Source organism: Amblyomma mixtum, chromosome 2, assembly GCF_055824585.1.
Source record: "Amblyomma mixtum isolate Tamu chromosome 2, ASM5582458v1, whole genome shotgun sequence".
NCBI classification, from domain to species: Eukaryota; Metazoa; Arthropoda; class Arachnida; order Ixodida; family Ixodidae; genus Amblyomma; species Amblyomma mixtum.
Window position 1 is genome coordinate 106,600,983 of NC_143013.1, and position 14,638 is coordinate 106,615,620.

Consider the following 14,638-nt stretch of genomic DNA (forward strand, 5'->3'; position numbering starts at 1 on the left):
TGTTTTTGTCTAGAGGCAAACTGGTCTTCAATCCGACCCATGGCGCTCCTCTTGGAAATAACGCCGAAGGGCGTCGCACAACAGCAACAGAAACAGCATTTTAAGAGTGAAAATTTTATGCATAAACGAGAAACCATAAAACTGAAGTACCAGCCTGCACAACAAGGTTTAGGTGCACGCCGTATTTACCTGAATTTCGAACAACCATGATTGCAATGCAAGGGTTTCTCTGCTTTTGCCAGTGACGAACAGGAAAAATAAATAGCAACTAAGACTATGAGAGACTCAAGATACTATCAACCTTATGAGAATATGAAGGGTAGCTTTCCATTACTATTACAAGTGAAAAAGCTGTCATTACACTCGAGTGAATACAGAAAACTGCATGTGCAAGAAACCCAATACGCATATTTGAAACAATGCAAACTTGACCAAGCGTACCTGCTGACAGCAGTTCTGTCATGTCTTCCCGCCATAATGGACCTCGCATCGAGTGCACTTCATAAGGTCAGCATCTACACTACACGCTTGAGGCACCATCCAAAGCCGAGAAATAAAAATCATTTTATTTCCATCCAAATTGCAACAGATGCTCGCTTGCACTCTCAGATCAATTCAGGCAAACAAATGAGCAGCTCATTGCCAGGCAGGAGAGAATACACAGCTGCTGCTGTGCCTCAGAGGTGCCTATTATCCACCAGGGAAGAAAACTGCACAGTGAAGTAAAATTTAGACAGGGCATTTTCAATAAGCACACTGCTGGTGGGTTAGTCCGCAGAAAAATATCAACAGCAAAGTCAGCTCTTGAAATAAAACATCCTCAGGCGGTCACTTCGCTACACATCAAATTTAAGCGACACAACCATTGGCGCCGCATACATGGTCCACAGCATAACCTACAAGCACGATCCACAAAGTTCATTAAAATGCACACCGACTCTGCACGAACAGCTTATGTAGTTACTTTTCTCATTAAGGGTCTGACAGCTTAAAACAGACCAAAGAACCAGTAAGAAATTTTGCAATGGCACAGGATCTAACTCAAGAAAAGAAAAAGTGATTTCCGCGAAACCATAAAAAAAAAGGCACCATCTGTCCCATTTAGACGAGTGAGTGTCCACAAGTACAAAACAACACCAACAGGAAAACGAAAAACAGAACAGGCTGGGTAACACCCTTGCAAATGTCTCTGAAAATATCGGCCAAAGTCCTCACAGAAAGTATGTGCTTCTTTGTCTCATTGCCTTCCCCTTGCATCATCCTTTGCTAAAGCTAATTTTCTCGCCAGGCAGCAATGCCCAGCACACAGAAGGAAAGGGGGGGGGGGGACACATGACGACAGGGAAGGAATGATGTAACAATGCCGTGCGCTCATTGGCTCCTTTCTGTCCGGCTGCGGCCCTGCCTGTGCGCCCCCCTCGGAAAGTGGTGCCTGCTGTTCGTGGCCCCAGAAAGAAACAAAGTGGCCGGAGGGTGCGGTCATCATCCGGACCCTAGTTCCCGAGCACACGACCCCTGCCCCAGTTGTGCCAGCCGCCACCAGCGTTGGGGTCATTGTTGCCAGCGTCCGCCGGTCTCCTCGGCGCCGGAGCCTGGCCAAAGCCACTCACGCCACCGACGCGATCGGGAAAGTACCGGTACCTGCGCAGCAACACAGAAGAGAAATGTTTGTCACTCATCCACTCTCGGATTTAAGAAGACAGCCCAAGTATGGCTGGTTAACTGCAAACCCTCGGTATCTCACCATCCCCATGTTATACCCCTGTCACACTAGCAAATTCAATGTCATTCTAATCGAATGACATTAGCACCTAATGTCATTAATCGACTGCTACACGGGAACATGTAATGTCATTAGGCTCGAATGACATTCGCCACCGAATGAGTTACAGGAACTCATTCGTATTCGATCTCGAACCGAATGCGTACTCTCGACACCAGATACGCAGCAGAAACAAGTGGCACGAAAAAATAATGTGCACACTGCCAAACTTAGAAACTGTATTTATTTAACAAAACTTCTGTTTGGGCTAGATGGTGCATAGCTTATAATGAAATGAATTCAAGCGCACAGGAACACGCACACAAGAGGAGGAACACACAGGACAGGTAGCACCTGTCCTGTGCGTTCCTCCTCTTGTGTGCGTGTTCCTGTGCGCTTGAATTCATTTCAATATAATGTATTTATTTACTTCTGCTAAAAAAAAAAGTTAATGCTGGTGTGAATCTGTTTACACTAGAGGCTGTCGTGGATAGCTATTACTCTCGGTCTCAGCAGCCTACAGCAGCGGCCGAGCGAAAAGCAGCGTCTTTCCCGCGACCGTCGGTCATTTTGGGTTCTGTGTTTCTTGCTGGTTGGCGTGCCACGTTCGTTAAGCTCGAAAGTACGCAAAGACGTAATCTGAGCAGTTCACCTTTTCGAATCATTTCCATGCTCCTCGCGCCGCCATGTCAGCCATTTTGTTTGTTTACATTTATCGGATTTGTGGTTGACTTTGTACTTGGCTTGGCTTTTGATGGCTGAAGTGGTGCAGAATGGCCGAAAATTATATTTTAAGCTTACAATACTGCACACAAATGTTCTCACCCGCTTTTGAAACACTGCACAACAATTTCAAACAGCTTTTACGCACTGATCTCTTTCAGTTGTACTACTTTTTTTTTCACTGATCGTCATTGCCATCATTTTCTAATGACATTATTTTTTTCCATGTAGCACCGAAAGAGACCAAATGACATTCAATGCATCGAATGAGGTTCGAATGACATTAAACTTGTTAGTGTGACAGGGGTATTAGTCTCTGAGCAAATACACTAGGCAGAACTAACGAGGGGGAAAAAAAAAGCCCACAGGTTCAAAAAGTGCCAAACTATCAGAATGCTCAGACCAGCACTTAAAACGCCGCTGCATGTCTGAGACAACTGCTGCTGCACTTGCCCATTGCAAAGAGCACCAAAGGTGCACTGGAAGGAACCACCTAGGAGATTATGACATACCAACCATGTCAAGAAGGGTGGTGGCAGTGAAAGGGCGATGTCATGTCAGAGTCCACGACCTCACTAGGGGGGTGTACAGTTCTCCGGATGCAAAGCTCAAAGTGGGGGGGGGGGATGCTGTGCCTTTCTTAACTCTGAATGAGCACAACGCTCCCTAACTTCATTGTTCTCTGACTAGTTGCCTGAGTGTGCACTTTGAGTTGAAATGCTTTGGCTGAGGAGATATACCTCAAATAGGCACGCACTGACCTGAATGAGGCCAAACACAGGTCAGCACTAGACTTCTTCACATTCATCTCTCAGTGGGATTTTTTCATCTTGCACAACCTTTTCACCAGACGTGCAAATATTCCTCAGGATACCCCTGTCTCTGGCACCATGAGAGGTGCAGGGGTTCTAATTTAAAACCTATCTACAATGAGATCGTCTAGGTTCTCAGGCCTTGCAGTATTGTCTCTTGAAAGCAAACTGGCAAAGAAAGTTCGAGGTTGAAGAACCAATGAGCAAGCTTTGCAGCCCTCACGGTCAAAAAAAAAAAATTTTCTTTTTCGTTATGTACAAACTCTGAGTGAGTGGATTCATTCACCAAGCGCCAATAAGTTGTCTACCTACATATGAAAAGAAAATTTTTGGAAAAAATGAACTTACTAATAATACCACTTGACAACACACTAATTCCATTTCACCTTCCATGACATAGGAGACTTCTTGGAGATGCAGGAGCCTTTTTAGCACTTCTTTGATTGCAATATAGTTGGGAGATCATTGTCCATGCAGAAATTTCTTTGGGTTACGAAAGAAAAAATAATCACCGGCCGCAGCCTGAATACTTATGGTCGCTTTGGAGCACTCTGAAACACTTTGATAAGTATCTCCCATTTAGCTGCTTAATACCAGGCGCTTTTTTCATACTTGGCTGTTCTTTCGAAGCATTACCATCTAGTGCACAGGGCTTTCACATGCTCCGAAAAAATAAGAAAAAATGAGCAACCGAGTGCTCGGCGTTATGTGGGTATCTCTCACCAATCTCAGCCAGTCGCTAATAGCAGGGTCACCCGGTTGTGGCTTTTGAAGCTCTGTCAAAATAAACCAGCTCCAATCCAACAAAGATAATCAGTATGTCGGCTCTCGTAACATTTTTCCGTGGTGCATGGCAGCAATGGCATTTGCAAGAATCGGAAAGGCTTAGCATGATGCGCCTTCTACAGTGTGTTTGCACCTAAATTTGGGAAGATACATCTTTGCAGCTTTGTTTGTGCCGAGCAAATGCAACGCAGGTGTTTTTGAGCGCATACAGTGCAAAAAACCTGCGTGTCCACGGCAAAAGTGCAATGTGTTCGTGGTTGATTGTAGTATTGTTTACTAGAGAACACTTTTTGGTGGTGACCACGCTGAAAAAGCTTGAAACGCACGCTGTGATGCTCGCCAAACAGCTCGCTGTGAGATAGCTCCAAGGATGGAATATGGATATGCTTTGGCGAAAAGATATGATGCGGAATGAATAAGATGCGATAAACGACGCTATCAGTCAGTACAAGCCAGAAGGCTTTCAGGGTCTATTTTAGTCAAGCGACCACTCTCAGAGCGCCTAGCATATTCGGCTGGACGGTGCCTTCTCCGACCCAGATTCAGTTTGCTACCTACCTGGGCGTTCCCAGTCAGAGGATCAAAGCGACCAGCCGAAGACACCATTAAGCTCAGTGAAGCCACGTTCCCAGATAGCTTGCATTTGCGAGACTTCAAAGCTGACGCACTATCGTCCTTGCCGTAACGCATTTGCCGACAACTTCACGTAGCATTTCATTTTGTTTGCTCCCACAATGCCTTTGTAATTAAGGCATAAGTTGCTCCATCCATCGTCTTCTGTGGCATGCATTTTCGTAATAAAACAAACACCTCTTGCATCCTAAAAGGCTGTCACCATAAGTTTTCCAGCTGTAATTTGCACACAAAATTTCTTTAAGTAGAGTTGGCAACCCCCATGCTACCACTGCACGAATTTCGAAATTCCTCTATTTTTTTTCTAGCTCACAATTATTTGCACTTGCCATCTCGTCACTTCCTGTGCTTCAATCGAACTGAACTGCTAGTGTATTCATGCCAAGAAGTATTTCGATATATACAAGGGGTACTGGACTTACTGGACGCTCTGTAGGAGTTAGTTTTGCATTACTAAATAATGCGGCCTAGTCATTCCTTCAATTTCATTAGGCTGTCTTCTGGTATCTGTCTTAACTCTGTTGAATGATTGCTTTTTTTTCTTCTTGCTTATTCCAACAGCAATAAATTCAGTTTTCTGTATGTTCGCGTGGGGCCTTGTGCCATTCGCCACTTTAGTTCTCCTTGATCAATCCTGCATATGAGTTCACACGTTTTCACATGCTGGGAAAGTGATTGCACCATTTGATTACTGGTTTCTTTCTAGTTATCCCTGCAGATATCAAATGCAATTTATCTGCACATCGTGAAACAGTCCTTGGCCAGCTGCCGTTTTCACTCTTCCTAGTTTTTCCTACTCCTATCGTTGTGAACCTTTTAAATGCTCACACAACATTTGCAATTCTTTACTATTTATCTGCTGTGCTAGTTTTCACACTGTCAACTGCCACAATCATCCATGTCTCCAAATCATAGTTCTATTTATCTCTTCATAAGAGCACCTTTCTTCCAAAAGCAAACTTGAGTAGTTTCGCTTCTCTGGCTTATCTAATATGAACATGCAAATACATTCACTAAGTGGGTTCGCATGCATAGTGCCATACAATGGAATAGAGGGAGGGGGCGGTCGACGCAATGGCCACCACACCAGGTACACCTGACCCTAGTGATGCGACTGGGTAATCTATACAGCTTCTCTAAAGCATCCTTTCTTGGTCGAGCATCGCCACATATGATGCAGACTCAATTCTCACTGATTCAGGCAAGTGTCCGACCCAAAAGTAGAATTAAAAAAAACTGGCTGCCAAATGCCCACTCTGCCCGAAATCTGAGCCCGAACAAGCAAGCGGTTAAGCACAGAAAAATTTTTTCACCCCCCGATTTTCTCTACACGATGCAACTCAGTATGTTCACATGAGAAATATGGAAAATGATCGGTCTGTCTGGAGGCAGGCGTTACACATTAAAACTACTAATAATTCCCACTCTCATAATATTAGATCATTAGTAGAGCCTACAACTAAAGGCATTTGCCTATAAATGCCTAAATGGAGAATATCAGTCCTTTCTTGCCTTTTTGCTGTTTTTTTTTAAGCAGCTACAGCGTTGCCTATAAAAGCTTTAAATGGTACACATGTTGCCTATAACTGCCTGCAAATACTTAAACTTGAAATTTCGTTATAAACCAGCTTATTTTTTCTAGGGTGTACTGCCTTTTACTGCAGAATGGTGCAAAAAATGCACTGCCCTGCCTCAGCAGAGTAAGTGACAGTCGATTCAGGCACCAGCAGGCGCTGAGTAGACAAACGACTCGGCTGCAAACTCCTCCTTTCCACCGACACAGCAAAACCAGACGCCAAATTCGCACTGCAAAACCTGAACTGCACGTGCGCAGTCCTGGGAGGGAAACATTGCGAACACAGCAAAAATAAGGCCGATATCCACTTGAGGTGCATGCCTCAGTAACTATCCCTTGGGACACAGTGAATCTGCTTTCTCTGTTCTGCTTCTGAAGGTTGGTGTTTGGCAGTCGATACCACAGTACAACATTGTAGATGGGTCTTTCATACACAGTGGTGGATGGACGGCACACAGTTGCTATGGAACAGAAAACTTTATACAACTTGTCACGGAGGTACGGATGAGATACGCACTAAGAACAAGCAACTGCATGCAGGCTTGCATCTACCTTTTAACCGAGCAAGCAGCTCATTTGCTACGATGTTCACCAAGCAGAATAACGCATGGTCTTGTAACCTTCCTCAACCGCTGAATGAGCCGTTACCTTGAGAAATGTGCGGCACTTGCTTTTGTTACTGCACTGCAACAGCTGCATTCTCACAGGGCAGTATATGTACAAAAAAGGGGGAGCATGCAGATGCTCCAGGGTAAAGCACTTCAAAGTAGACAAGTGTACTCCACTACACCGTCCCTCCCAGCTCATGAAACATGAAAAGTCGGGAGAGAGCAACTCACAGGATGGAGGGCACCTGGAGGAGGTTGCGGCCCCCAAACTCCTGCGGGTACTTGAACATGAGGAAGAAGTAGAGGTGGCCCACCAGGATGCCAATCAGCTCATACAGGCCCCTGAAAAGGTGGCAGTAGGAAAGAGAGAGACATGGGCAACACATTGCGGGAAACTGCACTCTGATGCTGTATGCATTCACCCTCTCCCCCCCACACACACACACACAAGCATGCACGCAGCCAAACGCGGATATATACTGAATTACTGGCCGCATCGAATATATATTGAATATCACTGGATATCACCGGAGCATCGGATATATATTGAAACCTGGATATATACTGAATAATATATTGAATTACTGGCAGCATCGGATATATATTGAATATCATTGGATATCATCGGAGCATTGGATATATATTGAAACTCGGATGTATATTGAATAATATATTGAATCACTGGTAACATCGTCCTCGTCTGTATGTTTCTTCGATGCCCTTGTTTCCTTTCTGCTGCTCAATTATACAACTACTGGTTGGTTTATTGCGGTTTAACATCCCAAAGTGACTCAGCCCATGAGGGACGCCGTAGTGAAAGCCTGCAGAAACTTCAACCACCTGGGGTTCTTTAAAGGGACACTGAGGAAAAATTGAAGTTGGCTTGTATCGGCAGAATACGAGCTCCTAATTACAAAAACGCCACTCATACTGACAACAAAGCTCTTGTAACGTAGAAAAGAGCAAGAACCAAAATACAGGTATCACCGCCACAGGCCAAACTCGCAAGTGCAAGCGTGATCACGTCATAGGACAAAACAGTGTTGCTAGAACCATTGGTAGAACCAATGGTTCTAGCAACAGTAGGACACAGGAAGCCACGAATCACTGAGGCGCAGCCAATGCATGCACAAATCTCCTTGGCGTCGGCAGATGGCGCCACGTCCCCGGCAGCTACGCGCGCGTCTGCGGCACCGGGACCAATCAGCGCCTGCTCTCCGGCGCTGGCGGGCTCCTGGTATTCCGCTAACGGTAGCAAGGTACATGGTATGCTAAAGGTGTCTATTTGCAAGAACTTCGTTGACTACCTCGAGAACGGGATCCATCGTAACGCTGGCAAAACACCGGTGCAAACGTAAACGAAGCGATGGTAGCGACGGCCGCAATAGCCGATAGATGCCTTCAACGTGCGGTCAGCGGTAGCTTTCTTTTCGGCTGCTGCTAGGCCGCACTGCTGGCCGCTAGAAATCACGGAGTCTGCGTCACGTCATGTTCACATCATGTTTCACGTCGCTTAGTCCTATGTCGTCATAGGAGAATCCCAAGTTTGAATCAGAGCGGCAGGAAAAACTTTGTCAACTTCGAATCCAAATTTCTTAGCAATAAATGCACCTTTTTTTTTTAAACGAATTCAAGCGCACAACAACACGCACACAAGAGAGGAAAGACACAGGACAGGCGCTATCCTGTGTCTTTCCTTTTTAGCGCCTGTCCTGCGTCTTTCCTCTCTTGTGTGCGTGTTGTTGTGCGCTTGAATTCGTTTCAAAATAAGCTATGCACCATCTAGCCCAAACAGAAGTTTTGGTAAATGCACCTTTCACTGCCGGCAATTGTGGCAACAAAGCCATGAAATGCTGAACTATTGGATTTTACTTTAAAAAAAATATTAATAAAGCTCTCCTCACGGTCCCTTTAATGTGCAATGACATCACACAGTACATAGGCATCTAGAATTTCGCCGCCATCGAGGTGCGACCGCCGCGGCCGGGATCAAACCCGTGTCTTTCGGGTCAGCAGCCGAGCACCATAGCCACTGAGCCATCGCGGCGGCCCATATCCCCTTCAGCGGCGGTGTGTACAATTGTACACATCAAATTTGGCGCCGCGTGGCGCTCCCGCCCTTGCTTCAAACGGGATGGTACATCACGTGGACATGTAAACATGCCTCCTAAGTGGAAAACTAGCGCCATCTAGTTTTTTCGCACCAACGCTGAAGCCCAAGCTAACATTGAAAATGGACGCCACCGCCTTTTACGGAGCAGCGCGTGAGTGCATTGCAATTCTTTTTCTTTTTTCGCTTGTAAATGATATTTAGAACAATGGTGTTTATATCAGCGTAATATATAAGGTTTGGGCTTTTCACGTGCAGAATGTTTTTGCAGCATGGGTTAACGATAGCTGTGTGCCGCAGAGTGAAAGATGCGTGTGTACAATTGTACACATGGCGCCTCAAGGCCGCCTCACCTGATAACGCTGTTTCTGCTTTTTGTTTCGTTTCTTAGAGGTAATGGAGAACTTATGCACATCTTTTATGTATTATAGGTCTTAGAGAGCACTCAGTATGCCGTCAAAAAGCATCGACTACGTCCGCTCAAGTTCTTTTGGCCAGAATAGCCGATGGAAACATCTCGGATGGGGACTTTTCAGACGATTGCTTGGGATTGCTGCAATTGCTTGGGATTTTGGCCTCTGGTACGATCAGGGCCAACAGACTTCTAGGCTGTGAGCTCAAGAGTGAAAAGGAGTTGAAAAAGGAGGGGCGCGGGAGCTACGACTTCAGGATTGCTGAAGACGAAGACGTAGTGATTGTTCGCTGGCATGACAATGGTCCAGTCAACATGGTCTCTAGATTAGTAGGAATAGGCAACATCACCAAGGCGAAGAGGTGGAGTGAAGCAGCAAAAAAACATGTTGAGATCGACTGTCCGCAGGTAATCGCGCAGTACAATCAATTTATGGGTGGCGTGGACAAGCTCGACTTTTTGATGTCCTTGTACCCCCACCATTCAAAGACAAAGAAATGGCCAGTGAGGGTAATCGCCCACTTCATCTCCTTCTCCATCTGCAACAGTTGGCTTGAGTACATTCGCGATGCTAATGCAGAGGGACTTCTCAAAAGGGAAGTGAAGGATGTAATGGCGTTTCAGTCAGACATTGCACGGAGCTTGATTGCAAGCAACAGAACTGCGCCTAACAGGAGGGGAAGACCAAGCACGAGCACAGCAGAGCCTGCCCGAAAATCACATGTCGGCACACCTCTGCCGACAAACTCCACAAGATCTGACGGAAACAACCACTGGCCATTCACATCAACGCCAAATTTCCGCAAAGGTGCCGAAACGCGGGCTGTCTGTCAAAGTCTCGAATCTTCTGCCGTAAATCCGGAGTTTTCCTCTGCCTGAGTGCCACCAAGGACTGCTACTACGAATTTCATCACAAGAAGTAGGAAACATCCAAGCAGGCAAGCTGAGATGCATTGGAAATGCACTCTTAAGTACTTGAAAAAGGTTAGGTTGTTCCTTGTGTTGTTCCTTGTGTAAGTGGACATAGACATATTTCGCGGCATAGAGGCGCCATGTGTACAATCGTACACATCAAAAAAATTTTGTTCGCTCAATAAACATGTTTTTTTTTCATATTACTCAGTTTGGATCGTTATGTAGAGGCAATATGTGAAGGAATCGCAATTTTCTTTCGTGTTTATCTTAATTCGCGCCTGAAGGGGATATAGTGAATTACCGCTGACATCAAAAAGTACAAACATCCCCTTGAAAATGTCATGCAAAAGTATAGCACTATTGTTCCAGTTTATCCCATTCAGTGGAACATTCGTCATACAGTATAATCTCGTTACTACGAACCTCACATTAACGAATTTTTCATATTTACAAACTTTTTCAAAATCCCCGCCAAAATATCTATATTTTCAATGTAAAAATATTTCACTACTACGAATTTCAAAATACCGAACATTTCAGAATAACGAGCATAATTTATTTGCCCACCTATTATAAATGCACCTCATTATTACGAACTAACCCCGGAGAAGTGAGCCGACTCCCCGAGAGGCACACGCTAACTCTGCTAATCGCCAAGGGCAGGCATCCGATACAATCCAGTCCAATCCGAAGCCGCCTCGCAACCGGAAGTTGGCTCGTCTCTACTCCTCCTTTTTTTTTTCTCCCACGGTGTACCACGGCCGGTCTCGACGCGTGCGCTCTCTCCTCTCTCCTTAAGAGAGAGCGAGAGAGCGCGCGCGTCGAGACCGGCCGTGGGTGTGCATGTGACTAGACTACCTCCGCGCTTTTCTTTTTTTGTGTACGGCCGCCGCGAATGCGAGGCCTAGTCGTTTCTCGCCGCTGCGTGTTGACTGTGCTGACGATGAATTCTGCGGGCGCCAGCGTCAAGATGAAGCGACGGCAGTTCACGCTTAAGGAAACACATCGTTGCTCCAACCCTTGGATCAGGGGATTATAAGGTGTGTAAAAACAGAGTTTCGGAAGCGCCTAGTGCAGCGCTGTTAAACCTTCGGCTCGGACTCCCGACAGCCATAAATGTCCGCCAGGCTGCCGAAATGGTAACTGGGGTGTGGTGGAACGTAAAGGCCTCGACCATCAACAACTGCTGGAGAAAAGCTGGCCTGGTGAAATTGCCGCTTCACACAGAAGACTGCGATGACGCTGATAGCACGGATGACGACAGCGCAAAAGAGGTGCGGACTGAAGTCACTGCGAAACTCTCTGTAGACTCTTCTGTAACTTTTGCCGACTACACCGAGTCGGAAAATGCTGCCCCTGACTGTAGAAGACATCGTAAGCAGCGTTCGCGAGTATGGAAAGCGCGGCGAAGAAAATGAACTGGACGACGATGCCGACTCGCCGCCTGCAGACCAAGCGGCCGAACCTGTGTCTAGTGCGGAGGTTCTTGCATCCATAGGCAAACTTTGCACATTCATCGGACGTTGTAGCGATGTGCCTGATTCTGTGCTCCAAAAAGTTGACGTTGAAGAGTTCGTCCTGGGGCGCCTGTGTCGCACCCGCCAGAATCACGGATTTCTTCAAATAAACGAGCGCTGAACCTCTCGTTTGCGTTCCTGTTTGAAAATTGCATAGCTTGTCGTGTGCCCTTCCTGAAGGTACAGTATTTTCATTGTCCAGTAATACTACTACCTTTTTTCGCGAGTCTTTCGTTATTACGATATTTCAAAATAACGAACGACTATTCGCGACCCCGCGAAGTTCGTTGTATCGAGATTTCACTGTATTGAACAGAATGTCATGCCCATGCAAGTGACACTTCTCCTAATGATGCCTCCCAGATGACCTGCTTCACTAGCTTAGCTGCTGAAGGCATGACAGAAATCAGCTGTCACTTAATTTTAAAGAGATATTATTCTGCTTATGGTGGACCAGTAACAGGATTAGATCTATGATGATCGGCAGTGGCTGCTTCCCAACCACAGTCCACTGCGACTTCGATGCAAAGCAGCTAGGCCTAGGGACACCCTGCAAGCGGCACATCGCTGCAGGAAGTGTGCCGCTAGAGTGAGTGCGCCCTATTCATGCTTCCAGGTTACGGACAGATTTAGCTGGTAGCGTGTGAAAGAGGATGCTTTGCATGCTGCAAAATGGCCCTTTGTGAAACGACTGTCAACTTCAGAAGCAGGAGCCAGGCACCAGCTATTGGGAATCATTCGCCCTATTCCTGAATAGTGAGGCCCAATGGTCATCGAAACTTCACTGGATGTCCCACGAACGTCCAAAACGTCCACAGGACATCCAGGGGAATTTTAGTGCCCACTGGGGTATTAGCACAAAGGATTACGAAACGAGCTCAAAAAGGCATGGTAGCACACTGGTGCCATCTGGTGATGAATATTACAAAAAAGGCCTGTATGATAGACTTTGTAGTTGAGGGTTTGACGGAAACCCATCTGGCGAGGGAAATTCAGCATATTGAAAAAAACAGCACTCGCCGAGGTCACTCTGTGACCTCGGCGAGTGCTGTTTTCTTCAATATGATGATAGACTTTGGGAAAAAGTAGATTTTGTTTTGGTTTTTCCACTCATGTTTTCTCTGATTTGCCGGAGGCGCACGTCTCACAAGTGATGCCTGCATTATGGTTGTAAATGGTAGATTTCGAGCATTTAATTTTCAGTTCCCTCAGCAGTGCAGTCACCTATTCGGGCAGAAAAAAAAACAGTGGAGAGGTCCTCAAAAGTGTCTACCAGCGTGGTGTAGCTTTTTTCACTTATCGATTTGCCCTTTAATCTACATTTAATTTAAATGCATTAATAACTTGGGATGATGAAACATCTGTGAACAAGGTGCTCTAGCAGCCTGTGTTATCCTAGATGGTTCCGTACAGTTGTCATATCAGGCACAACAATTATAACCACACTTCACATAACTGCAACGTTTAAAGGGACACTGAGGAGAAATTGAAGTTGGCTTGCATCGACAGAATACCAGCTCCTGACTACAAAAACGCCACTCATACCGACAACAACGCTCTTGTAACGTAGAAAAGAGCAAGAACAAAATACAGGTATCGCCGCCACAGGCCAAACTCGCAAGTACAAGCGTGGTGACGTCATAGGACAAAACAGTGTTGCTAGAACCAATGGTCTAGCAACGCTAGGACCTGTGAAGTCACGAATCACTGAGGCGCAGCCAATGCATGCGCAAATCTCCTTGGTGTCGCCAGATGGCGCCAGTGGCCGGCAGCTACGCACGCGCCTGCAGCATCGGGACGAATCAGCGCCCTTTCAGCGGCGATAGGCGGGCTCCCGGTATTCCGCTAACGGTAACAAGGTACACGGTATGCTAAAGGTGTCTATTTGCGAGAACTTCGTTGACGAGTTCGACAACGGGATCCATCGTAACGCTGGCAAAACGTCGGTGCAAACGTAAGCGAAGCGACTGTAGCGACGGCCGCAATAGCCGATAGATGCCTTCAACGCGCGGCCGGCGGTAGCTTTTTTTTCGGCTGCTGCTAGGCCGCTCTGCTGGGGCCAGAAATCACGGAGTCTGCGTTACATTGTGGGAATCCTGGCTTTCCGCCGTCGCCTTTGCGCGGCTGTGCCGGCCGCCCGCGTTGTTTCTCCTCTTTCTCTTGCTCCCGCCTCAGGCGGTGGAGAGGCGGCTGGGTGACTAATCACTGTCATTTAGCCACAGCTCCGCCCCGGCTCCCCAAGGGCCTTTGCCATTGGCGCCTTTTGGCGGGAATCCGGGACCCGTTTTGGCGGCCGCGCATCCCGCGACCGTCCGAGCGGGGCCCAGAGAGAGAGATCCCTCCGAGACAGCGTAAGGTGCGTACGTTACTGTTTGTCCGTGCCGGCTTTGCCGCTCGGACCAGTGCTTACTCGAGCTCGCCCGCACGTGTCCTCTGACCTGCAGCGGCTCGAGCCTGTCCAGCGGGGTCCAGCGACCTCTGACAGGCGTACCTTGCGTTGAATGCCCACTCTCTCTCGCAACCGGCCCAACGGTCGACACGAGAGAGAGATCACAGCACTGCCGCGGGGACATTCTCCTGCAGCGGCGTGCTAGCGGCGCACATTGCTCGAGTCGCTTCGTGCGCGCAGCGGAGCCTTGCTCCTCGCGCGCCCCCGGGACGGGGTAACTATTGAGTGCGTGTGTACCTGCTGAAGGACGACGTGAATAAACGTCTCCTTTGTGAACTTGGAGGCCTATTTCTTTGCGGCGAATCGCTCTCCTCCCAGCGGAGGTTGAGTGCACC

General features: G+C 47.1%; 1 protein-coding gene across 1 annotated transcript in view; it reads right to left on the minus strand.

Moving 5' to 3' along the window:
• Positions 1-545: 545 nt before the first annotated feature.
• The window catches only part of Der-1 (derlin 1), a 36,381-nt gene continuing 22,288 nt past the window's right edge, over positions 546-14,638 (minus strand). Inside the window, exons 7-8 of the mRNA XM_089572328.1 lie at positions 7,132-7,242; positions 546-1,641 (exon numbers count right to left, since the gene is read on the minus strand). Of these exons, the coding sequence (XP_089428454.1) occupies positions 1,494-1,641; positions 7,132-7,242 (259 nt within the window). The 3' untranslated portion in view covers positions 546-1,493. The remainder of the gene's footprint in view (positions 1,642-7,131; positions 7,243-14,638) is intronic.